Here is a 23,600-nt window from a genome sequence, read left to right as displayed (position 1 = left end):
GGAATGCTGCTTTATGGCACTGTCATAAAGGGTTAATGATGGGACAAGCTGGAATGCTGCTTTATGGCAGTGTCATAAAGGGTTAATGATGGGACAAGCTGGAATGCTGCTTTATGGCAGTGTCATAAAGGGTAAATGATGGGAGGAGCTGGAATGCTGCTTTATGGCAGTGTCATAAAGGGTTAATGATGGGAGGAGCTGGAATGCTGCTTTATGGCAGTGTCATAAAGGGTTAATGATGGGAGGAGCTGGAATGCTGCTTTGTGGCAGTGTCATAAAGGGTTAATGATGGGACAAGCTGGAATGCTGCTTTATGGCAGTGTCATAAAGGGTCAATGATAGTTCGGAGGAGCTGGAATGCTGCTTTATGGCAGTGTCATAAAGGGTTAATGATGGGAGGAGCTGGAATGCTGCTTTGTGGCAGTGTCATAAAGGGTTAATGATGGGAGGAGCTGGAATGCTGCTTTGCGGCAGTGTCATAAAGGGTTAATGATGGGAGGAGCTGGAATGCTGCTTTGCGGCAGTGTCATAAAGGGTTAGTGATGGCTGGAGCTGGAATGCTGCTTTGCGACACTGTCATAAAGGGTTAGTGATGGCTGGAGCTGGAATGCTGCTTTGTGGCAGTGTCATAAAGGGTTAATGATGGGAGGAGCTGGAATGCTGCTTTATGGCAGTGTCATAAAGGGTCAATGATTGTTGGGAGGAGCTGGAATGCTGCTTTATGGCAGTGTCATAAAGGGTTAATGATGGCTGGAGCTGGAATGCTGCTTTGTGGCAGTGTCATAAAGGGTTAATGATGGGAGGAGCTGGAATGCTGCTTTGTGGCAGTGTCATAAAGGGTTAATGATGGGAGGAGCTGGAATGCTGCTTTATGGCAGTGTCATAAAGGGTCAATGATTGTTGGGAGGAGCTGGAATGCTGCTTTATGGCAGTGTCATAAAGGGTTAATGATGGGAGGAGCTGGAATGCTGCTTTGTGGCAGTGTCATAAAGGGTTAATGATGGGAGGAGCTGGAATGCTGCTTTGTGGCAGTGTCATAAAGGGTTAATGATGGGAGGAGCTGGAATGCTGCTTTGCGGCAGTGTCATAAAGGGTTAATGATGGGAGGAGCTGGAATGCTGCTTTGCGGCAGTGTCATAAAGGGTTAATGATGGTTGGAGCTGGAATGCTGCTTTGCGGCAGTGTCACAAAGGGTTAATGATGGGAGGAGCTGGAATGCTGCTTTGCGGCAGTGTCACAAAGGGTTAATGATGGGTGGAGCTGGAATGCTGCTTTGCGGCAGTGTCACAAAGGGTTAATGATGGGTGGAGCTGGAATGCTGCTTTATGGCAGTGTCATAAAGGGTTAATGATGGGTGGAGCTGGAATGCTGCTTTATGGCACTGTCACAAAGGGTTAATGATGGGAGGAGCTGGAATGCTGCTTTGCGGCACTGTCATAAAGGGTTAATGATGGGAGGAGCTGGAATGCTGCTTTGTGGCAGTGTCATAAAGGGTTAATGATGGGAGGAGCTGGAATGCTGCTTTGCAGCAGTGTCACAAAGGGTTAATGATGGGTGGAGCTGGAATGCTGCTTTATGGCAGTGTCATAAAGGGTTAATGATGGGAGGAGCTGGAATGCTGCTTTGCGGCACTGTCATAAAGGGTTAATGATGGGAGGAGCTGGAATGCTGCTTTGTGGCAGTGTCATAAAGGGTTAATGATTGTTGGGAGGAGCTGGAATGCTGCTTTGTGGCAGTGTCATAAAGGGTTAATGATGGTTGGAGCTGGAATGCTGCTTTGCGGCAGTGTCACAAAGGGTTAATGATGGGAGGAGCTGGAATGCTGCTTTATGGCAGTGTCATAAAGGGTTAATGATGGGAGGAGCTGGAATGCTGCTTTATGGCAGTGTCATAAAGGGTCAATGATTGTTGGGAGGAGCTGGAATGCTGCTTTATGGCAGTGTCATAAAGGGTTAATGATGGGTGGAGCTGGAATGCTGCTTTGCGGCAGTGTCATAAAGGGTTAATGATGGGTGGAGCTGGAATGCTGCTTTATGGCAGTGTCATAGTACAGTCCAGAGGACAATATGGCTTTGCTGAGTAGAGAGGAGCTCTGAGCTGTCATCATGGTCCTGTGGACGGGTCTGCATGTTTCCTGGCTATCAGTGCAATGTGTGGGGCTGCTGTGTGCCGGGCTGCTGTTGCTCAAAGCCATTTCTCTCCTGTACAGATGGAAGAAGCTGCAATCGGCTGTACGTGACTTCCCGGGGCCCCCCAGTCACTGGCTCTATGGCCATGTCCACCAGGTGAGGACGTCTGCTGTCATTGTTTGTACCTGGAGGGTGAAAGGGAGTTCAGACAGTCCCAGCTTCAGGTGTCAGTTCTGGACCGAGCATTCATGTTTATACTGTGAGGAGAGATTTCCCCAGAAGTTTCCACACTATTAGATTAGATTCAACTATTGTCCTTGTGTACAGTCCATGTACAGAGCCAATGACATGCAGTTATCATCCAGCCAGAGGGGCATAAATGGCCCATTTACAATAAATAACAATGTAACAAAATACACAGTAATCCCATCATTGGTGCAATGAGAAGTGCATTCATGGATGAAATAATCAGTAATATTGTCTAATGATTGGCTGGTCAATGCTTTCACAGCCACAGGGAAAAAACGATTTGTCAGTGTATTTGTACGGCTGTGAGACAGCTGTATTGTTGGCCGGATGGAAGGCGTATGAACAGTCCATGGTTCAGGTGAGAGGCCTCATTAATGATTCTCCTCGCCCTTTGTACGCAGCGTTTTCCGTAAATGTCCCTCAAGGTGGAGAGCTGAACACCAATGATTGGTTGGGAGGTGATCACCACCCTCTGAGGGGAAGCTGCTGGACCACACTAAGATGTGAGGATGATCTCAATAAAACGACCACAAAAATTCTCCAATATCCTGCAGCACAGACGGGATCTTTTACGTTTCCTCAGAAAATATAGGCGCAGTTGTGCCTTCCTAATCAGGAAGGAAGAATTCAGAGACCGGCTGAGATCCTCCGAAATGTGGATGACCTCAATATTGTGTCACGGCCACCTCAATGGATCCTCCATATAATGTCATGGGTGCCTCAGTGGTGCTCTCTTGTGTTGATCCAGTATTAATTCACATTAAGGTGGGTGTACCAAACAGGATTTCTCTCCTAGACTAAGCCTCCTTTTGACTTTAAAAAAGTGAATGAAGATGATTTATCATAGGCTCCAGGTCAGTTAATGGTGAAGACATGTTGGTAAGAAAAAGCCAACAAGTACTCATAAAACTGTACAACTTGGTATGACAGGTCCTCCTAGAACTGTATGGCTGGGGTATGACTGGTACTCCTAGAAATGTACATTCAGAGTATGACAGGTACTCTTAGAACGATATGTATGGAGTATGACAGGTACCCTTAGAGCGATATGTATGGAGTATGACAGGTACCCTTAGAACGATATGTATAGACTGTGACAGGTACTCTTAGAACGATATGTATGGAGTATGACAGGTACTCTGAGAACGATATGTATGGAGTATGACAGGTACCCTTAGAACGATATGTATGGAGTATGACAGGTACTCTGAGAACGATATGTATGGAGTATGACAGGTACTCTGAGAACGATATGTATGGAGTATGACAGGTACCCTTAGAACGATATGTATGGAGTATGACAGGTACTCTGAGAACGATATGTATGGACTGTGACAGGTACTCTTAGAACGATATGTATGGAGTATGACAGGTACCCTTAGAACGATATGTATGGAGTATGACAGGTACCCTTAGAACGATATGTATGGAGTATGACAGATACTCTTAGAACGATATGTATGGACTGTGACAGGTACTCTTAGAACGATATGTATGGAGTATGACAGGTACTCTTAGAACGATATGTATGGATTATGACAGGTACTCTGAGAACGATATGTATGGAGTATGACAGGTACTCTTAGAACGATATGTATGGACTGTGACAGGTACTCTTAGAACGAAATGTATGGAGTGTGACAGGTACTCTTAGAACGATATGTATGGAGTATGACAGGTACTCTTAGAACGATATGTATGGAGTATGACAGGTACTCTGAGAACGATATGTATGGAGTATGACAGGTACTCTTAGAACGATATGTATGGAGTATGACAGGTACTCTTAGAACGATATGTATGGATTGTGACAGGTACTCTTAGAACGATATGTATGGACTGTGACAGGTACTCTTAGAACGATATGTATGGACTGTGACAGGTACTCTGAGAACGATATGTATGGACTGTGACAGGTACTCTGAGAACGATATGTATGGAGTATGACAGGTACTCTGAGAACGATATGTATGGAGTATGACAGGTACTCTTAGAACGATATGTATGGAGTATGACAGGTACTCTTAGAACGATATGTATGGACTGTGACAGGTACTCTGAGAACGATATGTATGGAGTATGACAGGTACTCTTAGAACGATATGTATGGAGTATGACAGGTACTCTTAGAACGATATGTATGGAGTGTGACAGGTACTCTTAGAACGATATGTATGGAGTGTGACAGGTACTCTTAGAACGATATGTATGGAGTATGACAGGTACTCTTAGAACGATATTGTGTTGTTACGTTGTTAGTCTCCTGAGGTCTCACTACAAATCATTAGAGCTCCCTCTAGCAGCAGCCTTGTAATAGCATCACTGGGAGGTCTATCCTTTTACTACAATGACAGGTACACTTAGAACTGTATGTCTCCTACCTATCCCAACGCTCCTTCAGCATCACCTACAACACTGTCACCTCCCCCTCCCTACCCCTCCCTGTCGGGGTCCCCTAAGGCTCTGTCCTCGGGCCCCTTCTCTTCTCCATCTACACCTCCTCCCTTGGAAAACTTATTCACTCCCACGGCTTCAATTACCACCTCTATGCCGACGACACCCAAATTTACCTCTCCACCCCCCACCTCACCCCCTCACTCTCCGCCCGCATCGCCCACCTCCTAAACAACTGGATGTCGCTCCATTTCCTCAAACTTAACCTGTCCAAAACCGAGCTCCTGGTCTTCCCCCCACCCCGTGCCCCCCCCATCCTCTCCATCACCACTAACAACGCCTCCATCTCCATCTCCCACCCCACACGCCAAAGTCCTGGGTGTCACCCTGGACTCCCACCTCTCCTTCCTACCCCACATCCAACTGCTATCTATCCCACCTCCGAAACATCTCCAAGATACGCACATTCCTCACCCCAGACACCACCAAACATCTCGTACACTCCCTCATCTCACGCCTGGACTACTGCAACTCCCTCCTCACTGGCCTCCCTCATCATCTCACGCCTGGACTACTGCAACTCCCTCCTCACTGGCCTCCCTCATCATCTCACGCCTGGACTACTGCAACTCCCTCCTCACTGGCCTCCCTCATCATCTCACGCCTGGACTACTGCAACTCCCTCCTCACTGGCCTCCCTCATCATCTCACGCCTGGACTACTGCAACTCCCTCCTCACTGGCCTCCCTCATCATCTCACGCCTGGACTACTGCAACTCCCTCCTCACTGGCCTCCCTCATCATCTCACGCCTGGACTACTGCAACTCCCTCCTCACTGGCCTCCCTCATCATCTCACGCCTGGACTACTGCAACTCCCTCCTCACTGCCCTCCCTCATCATCTCACGCCTGGACTACTGCAACTCCCTCCTCACCGGCCTCCCTCATCATCTCACGCCTGGACTACTGCAACTCCCTCCTCACCGGCCTCCCTCATCATCTCACGCCTGGACTACTGCAACTCCCTCCTCACCGGCCTCCCTCATCATCTCACGCCTGGACTACTGCAACTCCCTCCTCACCGGCCTCCCTCATCATCTCACGCCTGGACTACTGCAACTCCCTCCTCACCGGCCTCCCTCATCATCTCACGCCTGGATTACTGCAACTCCCTCCTCACTGGCCTCCCTCATCATCTCACGCCTGGACTACTGCAACTCCCTCCTCACCGGCCTCCCTCATCATCTCACGCCTGGACTACTGCAACTCCCTCCTCACTGGCCTCCTTCATCATCTCACGCCTGGACTACTGCAACTCCCTCCTCACCGGCCTCCCTCATCATCTCACGCCTGGACTACTGCAACTCCCTCCTCACTGGCCTCCCTCATCATCTCACGCCTGGACTACTGCAACTCCCGCCTCACTGGCCTCCCTCATCATCTCACGCCTGGACTACTGCAACTCCCTCCTCACCGGCCTCCCTCATCATCTCACGCCTGGACTACTGCAACTCCCTCCTCACCGGCCTCCCTCATCATCTCACGCCTAGACTACTGCAACTCCCTCCTCACCGGCCTACCCAAACGAACGCTATCCCCACTGCAGTCTATCCTGAACTCAGCAGCCAGACTCATCCACCTCACCAACCGCTCCACATCTGCCTCCCCCATCTGCCAATCCCTCCACTGGCCTCCATTCAGTGTCCCCCACCCCCCTCTGCCAATCCCTCCACTGGCCTCCATTCAGTGTCCCCCACCCCCCTCTGCCAATCCCTCCACTGGCCTCCACTCAGAGTCCTCTACCCCCCTCTGCCAATCCCTTTACTGGCCTCCACTCAGTGTCCTCCACCCCCCTCTGCCAATCCCTTTACTGGCCTCCACTCAGTGTCCTCCACCCCCATCTGCCAATCCCTCCACTGGCCCCCACTCAGTGTCCTCCACCCCCATCTGCCAATCCCTCCACTGGCCTCCACTCAGAGTCCTCTACCCCCCTCTGCCAATCCCTTTACTGGCCTCCACTCAGTGTCCTCTACCCCCCTCTGCCAATCCCTTTACTGGCCTCCACTCAGTGTCCTCCACCCCCCTCTGCCAATCCCTTTACTGGCCTCCACTCAGTGTCCTCCACCCCCCTCTGCCAATCCCTTCATTGGCTCCCGATTGCCCAACACATCAAATTCAAACTGCTAACTCTGACTTACAAAGCCATTCACAACGCCGCCCCGAACTACATAACTGACATGATACCCAAATACTACCCTACCCGTGCCCTCCGCTCCTCACAGGACCTCCTACTCTCTAGCTCCCTGGACTCCTCCTCCCACACCCGATTGCAGGACTTCTCCAGGACTTCCCCCATCCTCTGGTATTCCTTTCCCCAATCCATCAGACTGTCACCTACCCTCCTCACATTCAGGCGCTCCCTGAAAACCCATCTCTTCAGGGAAGCCTACCCCACCCTCACCTAACAACTAACCTCCTCCACTCCTCCCACCACTCCATCCCCCACAGCTATCTCCTCCTGTGCCACCTTCCCCTCCCTCATAGATTGTAAGCTCCCAGGATCAGGGCCCTCGAACCCCTCGTGTATTGTATTGTTACTGTCTTGTCTCATGTTCTGTCCCCCTTGCTACTGTACAGCGCTGAGCATACCTTCTGCCGCCATATAAATACTGTATATTAATAATAATAAAGTATGGCTGGGTATGACAGGTACTCCTAGGATGGTAATAGTGGGGTATGACAGGTACTCCTAGGATGGTAATAGTGGGGTATGACAGGTACTCCTAGGATGGTAATGGTGGGGTATGACGGGTACTCCTAGGATGGTAACGGTGGGGTATGACGGGTACTCCTAGGATGGTAATGGTGGGGTATGACGGGTACTCCTAGGATGGTAATGGTGGGGTATGACGGGTACTCCTAGGATGGTAATAGTGGGGTATGACAGGTACTCCTAGAACGGTAAAGGTGGAGTATGACAGGTACTCCTGGGATGGTAACGGTGGGGTATGACAGGTACTCCTGGGATGGTAACGGTGGGGTATGACAGGTACTCCTGGGATGGTAACGGTGGGGTATGACAGGTACTCCTGGGATGGTAACGGTGGGGTATGACAGGTACTTCTAGGATGGTAATAGTGGGGTATGACAGGTACTCCTAGGATGGTAATGGTGGGGTATGACGGGTACTCCTAGGATGGTAATAGTGGGGTATGACAGGTACTCCTAGGATGGTAATGGTGGGGTATGACGGGTACTCCTAGGATGGTAATAGTGGGGTATGACGGATACTACTAGGATGGTAATGGTGGGGTATGACGGGTACTCCTAGGATGGTAACGGTGGGGTATGACAGGTACTCCTAGGATGGTAACGGTGGGGTATGACGGGTGCTTCTAGGATGGTAACGGTGGGGTATGACAGGTTCTCCTGGGATGGTAACGGTGGGGTATGACGGGTACTCCTAGGATGGTAACGGTGGGGTATGACAGGTACTCCTAGGATGGTAATAGTGGGGTATGACAGGTACTCCTAGGATGGTAATAGTGGGGTATGACAGGTACTCCTAGGATGGTAATGGTGGGGTATGACGGGTACTCCTAGGATGGTAACGGTGGGGTATGACGGGTACTCCTAGGATGGTAATGGTGGGGTATGACGGGTACTCCTAGGATGGTAATGGTGGGGTATGACGGGTACTCCTAGGATGGTAATAGTGGGGTATGACAGGTACTCCTAGAACGGTAAAGGTGGAGTATGACAGGTACTCCTGGGATGGTAACGGTGGGGTATGACAGGTACTCCTGGGATGGTAACGGTGGGGTATGACAGGTACTCCTGGGATGGTAACGGTGGGGTATGACAGGTACTCCTGGGATGGTAACGGTGGGGTATGACAGGTACTTCTAGGATGGTAATAGTGGGGTATGACAGGTACTCCTAGGATGGTAATGGTGGGGTATGACGGGTACTCCTAGGATGGTAATAGTGGGGTATGACAGGTACTCCTAGGATGGTAATGGTGGGGTATGACGGGTACTCCTAGGATGGTAATAGTGGGGTATGACGGATACTACTAGGATGGTAATGGTGGGGTATGACGGGTACTCCTAGGATGGTAACGGTGGGGTATGACAGGTACTCCTAGGATGGTAACGGTGGGGTATGACGGGTGCTTCTAGGATGGTAACGGTGGGGTATGACAGGTTCTCCTGGGATGGTAACGGTGGGGTATGACGGGTACTCCTAGGATGGTAACGGTGGGGTATGACGGGTGCTTCTAGGATGGTAACGGTGGGGTATGACGGGTACTCCTAGGATGGTAATGGTGGGGTATGACGGGTACTCCTAGGATGGTAATGGTGGGGTATGACAGGTACTCCTAGGATGGTAATGGTGGGGTATGACAGGGACTCCTAGAACGGTAAAGGTGGAGTATGACAGGTACTCCTGGGATGGTAACGGTGGGGTATGACAGGTACTCCTGGGATGGTAACGGTGGGGTATGACAGGTACTCCTGGGATGGTAACGGTGGGGTATGACAGGTACTCCTGGGATGGTAACGGTGGGGTATGACAGGTACTCATGGGATGGTAACGGTGGGGTATGACAGGTTCTCCTGGGATGGTAACGGTGGGGTATGACAGGTTCTCCTGGGATGGTAACGGTGGGGTATGACAGGTACTCCTGGGATGGTAACGGTGGGGTATGACAGGTACTCCTGGGATGGTAACGGTGGGGTATGACAGGTACTCCTGGGATGGTAACGGTGGGGTATGACAGGTTCTCCTGGGATGGTAACGGTGGGGTATGACAGGTTCTCCTGGGATGGTAACGGTGGGGTATGACAGGTTCTCCTGGGATGGTAACGGTGGGGTATGACAGGTACTCCTGGGATGGTAACGGTGGGGTATGACAGGTACTCCTGGGATGGTAACGGTGGGGTATGACAGGTTCTGCTGGGATGGTAACGGTGGGGTATGACAGGTTCTCCTGGGATGGTAACGGTGGGGTATGACAGGTTCTCCTGGGATGGTAACGGTGGGGTATGACAGGTTCTCCTGGGATGGTAACGGTGGGGTATGACAGGTTCTGCTGGGATGGTAACGGTGGGGTATGACAGGTACTCCTGGGATGGTAACGGTGGGGTATGACAGGTACTCCTGGGATGGTAACGGTGGGGTATGACAGGTTCTGCTGGGATGGTAACGGTGGGGTATGACAGGTTCTCCTGGGATGGTAACGGTGGGGTATGACAGGTTCTCCTGGGATGGTAACGGTGGGGTATGACAGGTTCTGCTGGGATGGTAACGGTGGGGTATGACAGGTACTCCTGGGATGGTAACGGTGGGGTATGACAGGTTCTCCTGGGATGGTAACGGTGGGGTATGACAGGTTCTCCTGGGATGGTAACGGTGGGGTATGACTGGTACTCCTGGGATGGTAACGGTGGGGTGTAGCAGGTTCTCCTGGGATGGTAACGGTGGGGTGTAGCAGGTTCTCCTGGGATGGTAACGGTGGGGTATGCCAGGTACTCCTGGGATGGTAACGGTGGGGTGTAGCAGGTTCTCCTGGGATGGTAACGGTGGGGTATGACAGGTACTCCTGGGATGGTAACGGTGGGGTATGACAGGTACTCCTGGGATGGTAACGGTGGGGTATGACAGGTTCTCCTGGGATGGTAACGGTGGGGTATGACAGGTTCTCCTGGGATGGTAACGGTGGGGTATGACAGGTTCTCCTGGGATGGTAACGGTGGGGTATGACAGGTTCTGCTGGGATGGTAACGGTGGGGTATGACAGGTACTCCTGGGATGGTAACGGTGGGGTATGACAGGTTCTCCTGGGATGGTAACGGTGGGGTGTAGCAGGTTCTCCTGGGATGGTAACGGTGGGGTATGACAGGTTCTCCTGGGATGGTAACGGTGGGGTATGACTGGTACTCCTGGGATGGTAACGGTGGGGTGTAGCAGGTTCTCCTGGGATGGTAACGGTGGGGTATGCCAGGTACTCCTGGGATGGTAACGGTGGGGTGTAGCAGGTTCTCCTGGGATGGTAACGGTGGGGTATGACAGGTACTCCTGGGATGGTAACGGTGGGGTATGACAGGTTCTCCTGGGATGGTAACGGTGGGGTATGACAGGTTCTCCTGGGATGGTAACGGTGGGGTATGACTGGTACTCCTGGGATGGTAACGGTGGGGTGTAGCAGGTTCTCCTGGGATGGTAACGGTGGGGTATGCCAGGTACTCCTGGGATGGTAACGGTGGGGTGTAGCAGGTTCTCCTGGGATGGTAACGGTGGGGTATGACAGGTACTCCTGGGATGGTAACGGTGGGGTATGACAGGCACTCCTGGGATGGTAACGGTGGGGTATGACAGGTACTCCTGGGATGGTAACGGTGGGGTATGACAGGTTCTCCTGGGATGGTAACGGTGGGGTATGACAGGTTCTCCTGGGATGGTAACGGTGGGGTATGACTGGTACTCCTGGGATGGTAACGGTGGGGTGTAGCAGGTTCTCCTGGGATGGTAACGGTGGGGTGTAGCAGGTTCTCCTGGGATGGTAACGGTGGGGTATGCCAGGTACTCCTGGGATGGTAACGGTGGGGTGTAGCAGGTTCTCCTGGGATGGTAACGGTGGGGTATGACAGGTACTCCTGGGATGGTAACGGTGGGGTATGACAGGTTCTCCTGGGATGGTAACGGTGGGGTATGACAGGTTCTCCTGGGATGGTAACGGTGGGGTATGACAGGTTCTCCTGGGATGGTAACGGTGGGGTATGACAGGTTCTGCTGGGATGGTAACGGTGGGGTATGACAGGTACTCCTGGGATGGTAACGGTGGGGTATGACAGGTTCTCCTGGGATGGTAACGGTGGGGTGTAGCAGGTTCTCCTGGGATGGTAACGGTGGGGTATGACTGGTACTCCTGGGATGGTAACGGTGGGGTATGACAGGTTCTCCTGGGATGGTAACGGTGGGGTATGACAGGTTCTCCTGGGATGGTAACGGTGGGGTATGACTGGTACTCCTGGGATGGTAACGGTGGGGTATGACTGGTACTCCTGGGATGGTAACGGTGGGGTGTAGCAGGTTCTCCTGGGATGGTAACGGTGGGGTATGCCAGGTACTCCTGGGATGGTAACGGTGGGGTGTAGCAGGTTCTCCTGGGATGGTAACGGTGGGGTATGACAGGTACTCCTGGGATGGTAACGGTGGGGTATGACAGGTACTCCTGGGATGGTAACGGTGGGGTATGACAGGTACTCCTGGGATGGTAACGGTGGGGTATGACAGGTACTCCTGGGATGGTAACGGTGGGGTATGACAGGTACTCCTGGGATGGTAACGGTGGGGTATGACAGGTTCTGCTGGGATGGTAACGGTGGGGTGTAGCAGGTTCTCCTGGGATGGTAATGGTGGGGTGTAGCAGGTACTCCTGGGATGGTAACGGTGGGGTGTAGCAGGTACTCCTGGGATGGTAACGGTGGGGTATGACAGGTACTCCTGGGATGGTAACGGTGGGGTATGACAGGTACTCCTGGGATGGTAACGGTGGGGTATGACAGGTTCTCCTGGGATGGTAACGGTGGGGTATGACAGGTTCTCCTGGGATGGTAACGGTGGGGTATGACTGGTACTCCTGGGATGGTAACGGTGGGGTGTAGCAGGTTCTCCTGGGATGGTAACGGTGGGGTGTAGCAGGTTCTCCTGGGATGGTAACGGTGGGGTATGACAGGTACTCCTGGGATGGTAACGGTGGGGTATGACAGGCACTCCTGGGATGGTAACGGTGGGGTATGACAGGTACTCCTGGGATGGTAACGGTGGGGTATGCCAGGTACTCCTGGGATGGTAACGGTGGGGTGTAGCAGGTTCTCCTGGGATGGTAACGGTGGGGTATGACAGGTACTCCTGGGATGGTAACGGTGGGGTATGACAGGTACTCCTGGGATGGTAACGGTGGGGTATGACAGGTTCTCCTGGGATGGTAACGGTGGGGTATGACAGGTACTCCTGGGATGGTAACGGTGGGGTATGACAGGTACTCCTGGGATGGTAACGGTGGGGTATGACAGGTACTCCTGGGATGGTAACGGTGGGGTATGACAGGTTCTGCTGGGATGGTAACGGTGGGGTGTAGCAGGTTCTCCTGGGATGGTAATGGTGGGGTGTAGCAGGTACTCCTGGGATGGTAACGGTGGGGTGTAGCAGGTACTCCTGGGATGGTAACGGTGGGGTATGACAGGTACTCCTGGGATGGTAACGGTGGGGTATGACAGGTACTCCTGGGATGGTAACGGTGGGGTATGACAGGTTCTCCTGGGATGGTAACGGTGGGGTATGACAGGTTCTCCTGGGATGGTAACGGTGGGGTATGACTGGTACTCCTGGGATGGTAACGGTGGGGTGTAGCAGGTTCTCCTGGGATGGTAACGGTGGGGTATGACAGGTTCTCCTGGGATGGTAACGGTGGGGTGTAGCAGGTTCTCCTGGGATGGTAACGGTGGGGTATGACAGGTACTCCTGGGATGGTAACGGTGGGGTATGACAGGCACTCCTGGGATGGTAACGGTGGGGTATGACAGGTACTCCTGGGATGGTAACGGTGGGGTATGACAGGTTCTCCTGGGATGGTAACGGTGGGGTATGACAGGTACTCCTGGGATGGTAACGGTGAGGTATGACAGGTTCTGCTGGGATGGTAACGGTGGGGTATGACAGGTTCTGCTGGGATGGTAACGGTGGGGTATGACAGGTTCTGCTGGGATGGTAACGGTGGGGTATGACAGGTACTCCTGGGATGGTAACGGTGAGGTATGACAGGTTCTGCTGGGATGGTAACGGTGGGGTATGACAGGTTCTGCTGGGATGGTAACGGTGGGGTATGACAGGTTCTGCTGGGATGGTAACGGTGGGGTATGACAGGTACTCCTGGGATGGTAACGGTGGGGTATGACAGGTACTCCTGGGATGGTAACGGTGGGGTATGACAGGTACTCCTGGGATGGTAACGGTGGGGTATGACAGGCACGTAGTCACACATAGTCACATAGTAGGTAAAGTTGAATGCAGACACGAGAGCATCCAGTGATGTCACTACAACTCTCCATATCCCTGTCCATTGTGTTCACTAAGAAACTCATCTAAAAATGTTTTCATGTATCTCCCTTCCCTGGTGACACCGATTGTGCAGGAAGGTCTACATCCTTATGACTCGAACTGTAAAGAACCTCTTCTCGTCTGACGTCATTGTGTGGCGTCTTCAGTTCCCTTTCAATCTAATGTCCCCATTCAAAGGATTTGTGTACTGCGATCAAAGCCCCTCATAAGTGTCCCTTCTCTGCGGAGAATAACTTTAATGTTCCATGTAACTGAGCTCCTCCCTCCCCCATAACTAAGGGCCTCCCTCCCCCATAACTAAGGGCCTCCATCCCCCATAACTGAGCTCCTCCCTCCCCCATAACTGAGCTCCTCCATCCCCCATAACTGAGCTCCTCCCTCCCCCATAACTAAGGGCCTCCATCCCCCATAACTGAGCTCCTCCGTCCCCCATAACTGAGCTCCTCCATCCCCCATAACTAAGGGCCTCCATCCCCCATAACTGAGTTCCTCCATCCCCCATAACTAAGGGCCTCCATCCCCCATAACTAAGGGCCTCCATCCCCCATAACTGAGCTCCTCCCTCCCCCATAACTAAGGGCCTCCCTCCCCCATAACTAAGGGCCTCCATCCCCCATAACTGAGCTCCTCCCTCCCCCATAACTAAGGGCCTCCCTCCCCCATAACTAAGGGCCTCCATCCCCCATAACTGAGCTCCTCCCTCCCCCATAACTAAGGGCCTCCCTCCCCCATAACTAAGGGCCTCCATCCCCCATAACTGAGCTCCTCCCTCCCCCATAACTAAGGGCCTCCATCCCCCATAACTGAGCTCCTCCGTCCCCCATAACTGAGCTCCTCCATCCCCCATAACTAAGGGCCTCCATCCCCCATAACTGAGTTCCTCCATCCCCCATAACTGAGCTCCTCCATCCCCCATAACTAAGGTCCTCCATCCCCCATAACTGAGCTCCTCCATCCCCCATAACTAAGGGCCTCCATCCCCCATAACTGAGCTCCTCCGTCCCCCATAACTAAGGGCCTCCATCCCCCATAACTGAGCTCCTCCATCCCCCATAACTAAGGGCCTCCATCCCCCATAACTGAGCTCCTCCCTCCCCCATAACTAAGGGCCTCCCTCCCCCATAACTAAGGGCCTCCATCCCCCATAACTGAGCTCCTCCGTCCCCCATAACTGAGGGCCTCCATCCCCCATAACTGAGCTCCTCCATCCCCCATAACTAAGGGCCTCCATCCCCCATAACTGAGCTCCTCCATCCCCCATAACTAAGGGCCTCCATCCCCCATAACTGAGCTCCTCCGTCCCCCATAACTAAGGTCCTCCATCCCCCATAACTGAGCTCCTCCATCCCCCATAACTAAGGGCCTCCATCCCCCATAACTGAGCTCCTCCCTCCCCCATAACTAAGGGCCTCCCTCCCCCATAACTAAGGGCCTCCATCCCCCATAACTGAGCTCCTCCGTCCCCCATAACTGAGGGCCTCCATCCCCCATAACTGAGCTCCTCCATCCCCCATAACTGAGCTCCTCCATCCCCCATAACTAAGGTCCTCCATCCCCCATAACTGAGCTCCTCCGTCCCCCATAACTGAGGGCCTCCATCCCCCATAACTGAGCTCCTCCATCCCCCATAACTGAGCTCCTCCATCCCCCATAACTAAGGTCCTCCATCCCCCATAACTGAGCTCCTCCATCCCCCATAACTAAGAGCCTCCCTCCCCCATAACTGAGGGCCTCCCTCCCCCATAACTAAGGGCCTCCATCCCCCATAACTGAGCTCCTCCATCCCCCATAACTGAGCTCCTCCATCCCCCATACCTAAGGTCCTCCATTCCCCATAACTGAGCTCCTCTATCCCCCATAACTGAGTTCCTCCATCTCCCATAACTGAGGTCCTCCTGCCCTCATAACTGAACTCCTCCATCCCCCATAACTGAACTCCTCCATCCCCCATAACTGAGGTCCTCCTTCCTCCATAACTGAGTTCCTCCATCCCCCATAACTGAGTTCCTCCATCCCCCATAACTGAGTTCCTCCATCCCCCATAACTGAGGTCCTCCTTCCTCCATAACTGAGCTCCTCCATCCCCCATAACTGAGTTCCTCCATCCCCCATAACTGAAGTCCTCCTTCCCCCATAACTGAAGTCCTCCAGTCCCCGTAACTGAGCTCCTCCATCTCCATAACTGAGCTCCTCCATCTCCATAACTGAACTCCTCTGTTCCTCATATAGTGGAGAAAATAATTATTTGATCCCCTGCAGATTTTGTACGTTTGCCCACTTACAGAGAAATGAAGTGTATATATTTTTATCATAGGTGTATTTTAGATGATAGAGACAGAATATCCACCGAACATCCAGAAAAAACACGATACAAATGTTATAAATGGAGTTGCAGTTCAGTGATTAAATAAGGATTTGATCCCCACACAAAACACGGCTTATTACTTGGTGGAGGAATCCTTGTTGGCGAGCACAGAGGTAAGACATTCCTTGTAGTTGGCCCCCAGGTTCGCACACATCTCAGGAGGGAATTTGGTCCACTCTTCTTTACAGATCCTCTCCAAATCCTTAATTTTCTTGGCTGTTGCTTGGCAACTCGAAGTTTCAGCTCCTCCATAAATTTTCTATAGGATGAAGGTCTGGAGACTGGCTAGGCCACTCCATGACCTTAATATGCTTCTTCTTGAGCCACTCTTTTGTTGCCTTGGCGGTATGTTTTGGGTCATTCTCATGCTGGAAGTCCCATTCATATCCGATCTTCAGTGTTCTGGCTGAGGGGAGAAGGTTCTCATCCAACTTTTTACAATACATGGCCCCATCCTTTGGCCCCTCAATGCGGCAAAGTCAGTTTGTACCATTAGCAGAGAAACAGTCCCAAAGCATAATGTTTCCACCTCCGTGCCTGACTGTAGGGATGGTGTTCTTAGGGTCACAGTCACCATTTATCTTCCTCCAAACACGGTGAGTTGAGTTAATGCCAAAGAGTTAAATTTTGGTCTCATCTGACCACAACGCTTTCTCCTAATCCTTCTCTGAATCATTTAGATGTTCATTGGCAAACGTCAGATGAGCCTGCACATGTGCATTCTTGAGGAGGGGGACCTTGTGGGCGCTGCAGGATTTTAATCCATGACGCCGTATTGTGTTACTAATGGTTTGTTTGGCAACTGTGGTTCCAACTGCCTTGAGATCCTTCACAAACCCCCCCATGTCGCTCTGCGCTGATCCCTCATTTTTCTCATGATCATCCTTACCCCATGAGGCGAAAGCTTGCATGGAGCTCTAGACTGAGGACAAATATTATTTAGTATTTCTTCCAGTTGTGACTAATTGCTCCAACAGTTGTCTCCTAATCACCAAGTTTCTTGCTGATGTTCTTGTAGTCCATTCCAGCCTTGTGCAGGTCTACCATCCTGTCCCTGACGTCCTCTGACAGCTCTTTGGTCTTGCCCATGGTGGTGAGGTTTGGATGGAAGAGCTTCTGTGGACAGGTGTCTTTTATACACATAATGAGTTGTAATTAGGAGCACCTTCTTCCATTGACAGGACTGATCTGTGTACCACACGAAAACATAGCCAGTCTGTTGGTAGGGGATCAAATACTTATTTAAGGCTAGGTTCGCACCTATGCAGGTTGCATTTGAGCCATTTCTGCATTGCGTTTTGCGTTGCTACGGTTTTTGCTACAGTTTTGATGCATTTTGCTTTTTTTTCATATTTTTCTTGTTGCTAGGCAGATTTAAAATGCAGAACGCGTTTTGTGTTCAAAAAATTCCCTGACCCTTTAAAAAACTGCACTGGGTGAAAATGCACAGGTATGAACATGTCCCATAGGAAATCATGTTAAATGGACTGTGCTGCGTTTCTGTAAAACTCAAGACGGTGCAGAAAATGCTTAGGTGTGAACCTAGGGTTACCCACTGAACTGCAACTCAATTTATAACATTGGTATCATGTTTTGTTCTGCATTTTTGTTTGATATTCTGTCTCTATCATTTAAAATACACCTATGATAAAAATTATAGACCCATTTCTTTGTAAGTGGGCAAATATACAAAATCTGAAGGGGATCAAATAATTATTTTCCCCACTGTAACTAAGGTCCTCCATCCCCATAACTGAGCTCCGCCAGCCACCATAACTGAAGGCCTGCATCCTCCATAACTGAGCTTCTCCATCTCTCATAACTCAGGTCCCCCATCCCCCAAAACTGAGGTGCTTTATTTCCCATAACTTAGGTCTCCATCCTCCATATATGAAGTCCTCTATTCCCCATAAATGAGGTCCTCTATTCCCCATACATTAGGTCCTCTATTCCCCATAACTGAGGTCCTCTATTCCCCATAACTGAGGTCCTCTATTCCCCATAACTGAGGTCCTCTATTCCCCAAATTGGAGGTCCTCTATTCCCCAAATTGGAGGTCCTCTATTCCCCATAAATGAGGTCCTCTATTCTCCATAAATGAGGTCCTCTCTTCCCCATAACTGAGGTCCTCTCTTCCCCATAACTGAGGTCCTCTATTCCCCATAAATGAGGTCCTCTATTCCCCATAAATGAGGTCCTCTATTCCCCATGATTGAGGTCCTCTATTCCCCATGATTGAGGTCCTCTATTCCCCATGATTGAGGTCCTCTATTCCCCATAAATGAGGTCCTCTATTCCCCATAACTGAGGTTTTCTCTTCCCTATAACTGAGGTCCTCTATTCCCCATAAATGAGGTCCTCTATTCCCCATGATTGAGATCCTCTATTCCCCATAAATGAGGTCCTCTATTCCCCATGATTGAGATCCTCTATTCCCCATAACTGAGGTCCTCTATTCCCCATAAATGAGGTCCTCTATTCTCCATAACTGAGGTCCTCTATTCCCCATAAATGAGGTCCTCTAATCTCCATAACTGAGGTGCTCTATTCCCCATAAATGAGATCCTCTATTCCCCATAAATGAGGTCCTCTATTCCCCATGATTGAGATCCTCTATTCCCAATAAATGAGGTCCTCTATTCCCCATAAATGAGGTCCTCTATTCCCCATAAATGAGGTCCTCTATTCCCCATAACTGAGGTCCTCTATTCCCCATAAATGAGGTCCTCTATTCCCCATAACTGAGGTCCTCTATTCCCCATAAATGAGATCCTCTATTCCCCATGATTGAGATCCTCTATTCCCAATAAATGAGGTCCTCTATTCCCCATAACTGAGGTCCTCTATTCCCCATAAATGAGGTCCTCTATTCCCCATAACTGAGGTCCTCTATTCCCCATAAATGAGATCCTCTATTCCCCATAAATGAGATCCTCTATTTCCCATAAATGAGATCCTCTATTCCCCATAAATGAGGTCCTCTATTCCCCATAACTGAGGTCCTCTATTCCCCATAAATGAGATCCTCTATTCCCCATAAATGAGATCCTCTATTCCCCATAAATGAGATCCTCTATTTCCCATAAATGAGATCCTCTATTCCCCATAAATGAGGTCCTCTATTCCCCATAAATGAGATCCTCTATTCCCCATAACTGAGGTCCTCTATTCCCCATAAATGAGATCCTCTATTCCCCATAAATGAGGTCCTCTATTCCCCATAACTGAGGTCCTCTATTCCCCATAAATGAGATCCTCTATTCCCCATAAATGAGGTCCTCTATTCCCCATAACTGAGGTCCTCTATTCCCCATAACTGAGGTCCTCTATTCCCCATAACTGAGGTCCTCTATTCCCCATAAATGAGATCCTCTATTCCCCATAAATGAGATCCTCTATTCCCCATAACTGAGGTCCTCTATTCCCCATAACTGAGGTCCTCTATTCCCCATAACTGAGGTCCTCTATTCCCCATAACTGAGATCCTCTATTCCCCATAAATGAGATCCTCTATTCCCCATAAATGAGGTCCTCTATTCCCCATAACTGAGGTCCTCTCTTCCCCATAAATGAGATCCTCTATTCCCCATAACTGAGATCCTCTATTCCCCATAAATGAGATCCTCTATTCCCCATAAATGAGGTCCTCTATTCCCCATAACTGAGATCCTCTATTCCCCATAAATGAGATCCTCTATTCCCCATAAATGAGGTCCTCTATTCCCCATAACTGAGGTCCTCTCTTCCCCATAACTGAGGTCCTCTCTTCCCCATAACTGAGGTCCTCTATTCCCCATAAATGAGGTCCTCTATTCCCCATAACTGAGGTCCTCTATCCCGAATAACAGAACCTCATCTGCAATATAGCTGCCCAGCCCTCTATTTTATAGAGGTCTTCTTGTAAAGTTTCTGTATTCTGCTGTGAAATTATTACCTTGCTTAGCTTTGTATCATCCATAAACGCTGAGATTTAAGGGCCTTCCTCTATCCAAATTGCAGTTCACCTCATCATAGAAAGTAAATTGTGGGTCCGGCAAGAACAATGCTTCATAAATCCATGATGGTTGCTACTTTTTTATTTATTATATCTTTTATTCATTTTTTCATTACAAAAACACATCAGTATACCATTTTCATCCAACAAACAAACATTTCACTGAGGTTTTCCATCCCAACCTACACTCCCCCCCCTTCTCTACAACTCACCCCAGTCCATATAACTCTTCCCATCTCTTTCCAGTAGTCCAGTCCAAGTCTATAACCCTTCTCTTCAATCCCTTCTTCCTTTTCTTACTATTGTTTCTTTCCCTCCAGCCTTTCTTTTCCCTTTTTCCTATTTCTGCTATGGTCTTACAAAATGTTCCCTTTAATTCTCCTACGTCAGATCAGATCCCTGGGACACCAACTACTTCCATATATTTCCCAGATGCCTTGAAGTCATACCATTTTCCCCATTCCTTTCTGAATTTTTCCATTTTACCTTCATCTATATGGTATAACTCCTCCATCTTGTTTATGTGTTCAACCCTGTCTAGCCAATCCCTCATTGTTGGAGGCTCCTGTACCTGCCAACATTTGGGAATAAGCCTTTTAGTCGCTCTAATTAGATGGTATAATACACTATATTTATACTGCTTCACTGGTACTTCTGACTTCTAAAATAAACACCCCCACGGATCCTTCTGTATAGTTGTCCCCAGTATCTCTTGTATAAATTGGATTATATCTTGTCAAAACCCCAGTATTTTTGGACAATCCCACCATACAGTCAGGTCCATAAATATTGGGACATGGACACAATTCTATCATTTTTGGCTCTATACACCACAATGGATTTGAAATGAAATGAACAAGATGTGCTTTAACTGCAGACTGTCAGCTTTAATTTGAGGGTATTTACATCCAAAGCAACCAAAGAGTTTTTGAAGGGAAAGAAGTGGAATGTTATGCAATGGCCAAGTCAATCACCTGACCTGAATCCGATTGAGCATTTCACTTGCTGAAGACACAACTGAAGGGAAAATGCCCCAAGAACAAGCAGGACCTGAAGACAGTTGCAGTAGAGGCCTGGCAGAGCATCACCAGGGATGACACCCAGCGTCTGGGGATGTCTATGCGTTCCACACTTCAGGCTGTCATTGACTGCAAAGGATTTGCAACCAAGTATTAAAAAGTGAAATTTTGATTTATGATTATTATTCTGTCCCATTACTTTTGGTCCCTTAACAAGTGGGAGGCACATATGGAAACTGTTGTAATTCCTACACCGTTCACCTGATTTGGATGTAAATACCCTCAAATTAATGCTGACAGTCTGCAGTTAAAGCACATCTTGTTCGTTTCATTTCAAATCTATTGTGGTGGTGTATAGAGCCAAAAATGTTACAATTGTGTCCATGTCCCAATATTTATGGACCTGACTGTATATATGTCATTGTTCCCTTAGCTCCATATCCCCTCCAACATAGCGGCGAGACTTCTACTTGTTGTCTATGTGCAACACTCCGTGTCAAAATACCATCTCATTAAACATTTATAATTCATTTCAACCGTGTTCATGTTCATCACCCCATGTGTTCATTTAAACATTTTATTTTTCTGTGATTCATTCATTTTTGTTCCCTTTCCCATTTCTCTAAGAACAGTGGAGGGCCCGCCCCCTTTAATTCAGTAAGAATCTTGTATATCTCGGAAGTGACATGTTTTGGGGCCATACTAGACCCCAATATCTTTTCGAATGGGATCATGTCCTCCGTCATCCTCAGTGGTTGGGGTAACCTCAAAACAAAATATTTTAATTGATATCTCAATTCATGATGGTTGCTACTAATGATATTGTTTTCATCAGCAAAACTTGTGATATGACCCTTATCGTCCCCTCCAATAATGTACATACTATTGATGTTAGGCTGACTGGCCTGTAGTTTCCAGGAATATACCTCAGCCCTTTTTCTATCTATCTATCTATCTATCTATCTGTTTGTCTTTACAGTTCCACCGGGATGGAAGGGACCTGGATCGGTTGATGGTTTGGGTGAAGAAATATCCCAACGCCTTCCCTTTGTGGCTTGGAAAGTTTGTGACTAGTCTGGTCATCACTCACCCAGAGTATGCTAAAGCCGTGTTTGGGCGATCAGGTGGGAACCAACAAAATACTGTATTTGAAATAAGAACTCTCTGTGGTCCCCCCCTCTTTGAGGCTTTCAGATGAAAGGTGGGATCCAATGAGATTCCATGAGCCGATACGTTTTTTTCTTTGGAATTTGATATATTGGGCTGATTGTAATGGAGCCTTCCTGTATATTGACTGGCAGAGTCAAAGGAGTTTTTACAAGGAGGATGAATGAGCATCCTCGGTATCAATACCCATCTACTGCAGGCCACACATGGCATTGTCAGACCATTTCTACCAGATCACAGTCCTGATAATGACCAAAGTGATGTCCTGTCACAAAACACTGGTTTTCTCTCACCTGGCTGTTTATTGGGATCAAAAACTCGCTGAAATTAGACGAATACCAGATATATAGACAGATCTATAGACATGTAAATACTAGATATGTAGACAGATCTGTAGAGATGTACAGTTGCAAGAAAAAGTATGTGAACCCCTTGGGATTACATGGAGTTTTGCATGAATTGGGCATAAAATGTGCTTTGAACGTCATCTAAGTCACAACAATAGAAGAACACAGTCTGCTGAACATAATACTACACAAACATTAGATGTTGCCATGGTTTAATTGCACATAACATGTAAACATTCACAGTGCAGGGAGGAAAAAGTATGTGAGGCCCTAGCTTAATGACTTCTCCCAGAGCTAATTGGAGCCAGGAGTGAGCCAACCTTGACTCCAATCAGTGTGATGATATTGGATGTGTTGCTGACACCTGTTTTGGGTTTACTGGTTTCAAGAAGAACTGTCTGATGTGAACCATGCCTCGCAGAAAAGAGCTCTCAGAAGACCTAAGCTCAAGAATTGTTGACTTGCATGAAGCTGGAAAGGGTTACAAAAGTATCTCCAAAAGCCTTGATGTTCATGTGTCCACGGTAAGACAGACTGTCTACAAATGGAGAAAGTTTAGCACTGTTGCTACTCTCCCTAGGCGTGGTTGTCCTGTACAAATGACTGCAAGAGCACAGCGCAGAATGCTGCATGAGGTAAAGAAGAATCCCAGAGTGTCAGCTAAAGACCTACAGAAATCTCTGGCACATGCTAACATTTTTGTTGACACATCTACAATAAGGAAAACATTAAACAAGAATGGAGTACATGGGAGGACACCACGGAGGAAGCCATTGCTGTCCAAAAAGAATATTGCAGCATGTTTGAAGT

General features: G+C 49.3%; 1 protein-coding gene across 4 annotated transcripts in view; it reads left to right on the top strand.

The window, feature by feature from the left end:
- Positions 1 to 1,989: 1,989 nt before the first annotated feature.
- The window catches only part of LOC149428197 (cytochrome P450 4B1-like), a 46,517-nt gene continuing 24,906 nt past the window's right edge, over positions 1,990 to 23,600 (top strand). Inside the window, exons 1-3 of one of the 4 annotated variants that reach the window (XM_089667608.1) lie at positions 1,990 to 2,121; positions 2,210 to 2,285; positions 22,256 to 22,400. In XM_089667608.1, the coding sequence (XP_089523734.1) occupies positions 22,374 to 22,400 (27 nt within the window). In that variant the 5' untranslated portion in view covers positions 1,990 to 2,121; positions 2,210 to 2,285; positions 22,256 to 22,373. Of the gene's footprint in view, positions 2,286 to 22,255; positions 22,401 to 23,600 lie in introns of all 4 variants that reach the window. The other 3 variants (XM_089667607.1, XM_089667609.1, XM_089667606.1) reach the window with 3 other exon arrangements.

Source organism: Staurois parvus, unplaced genomic scaffold (genome assembly GCF_062004578.1).
Source record: "Staurois parvus isolate SC_StPar_1 unplaced genomic scaffold, SC_StPar_1.0 ptg003413l, whole genome shotgun sequence".
In the NCBI taxonomy this organism is placed as follows: Eukaryota; Metazoa; Chordata; class Amphibia; order Anura; family Ranidae; genus Staurois; species Staurois parvus.
This window is presented reverse-complemented; position numbering and strand designations above follow the sequence as displayed.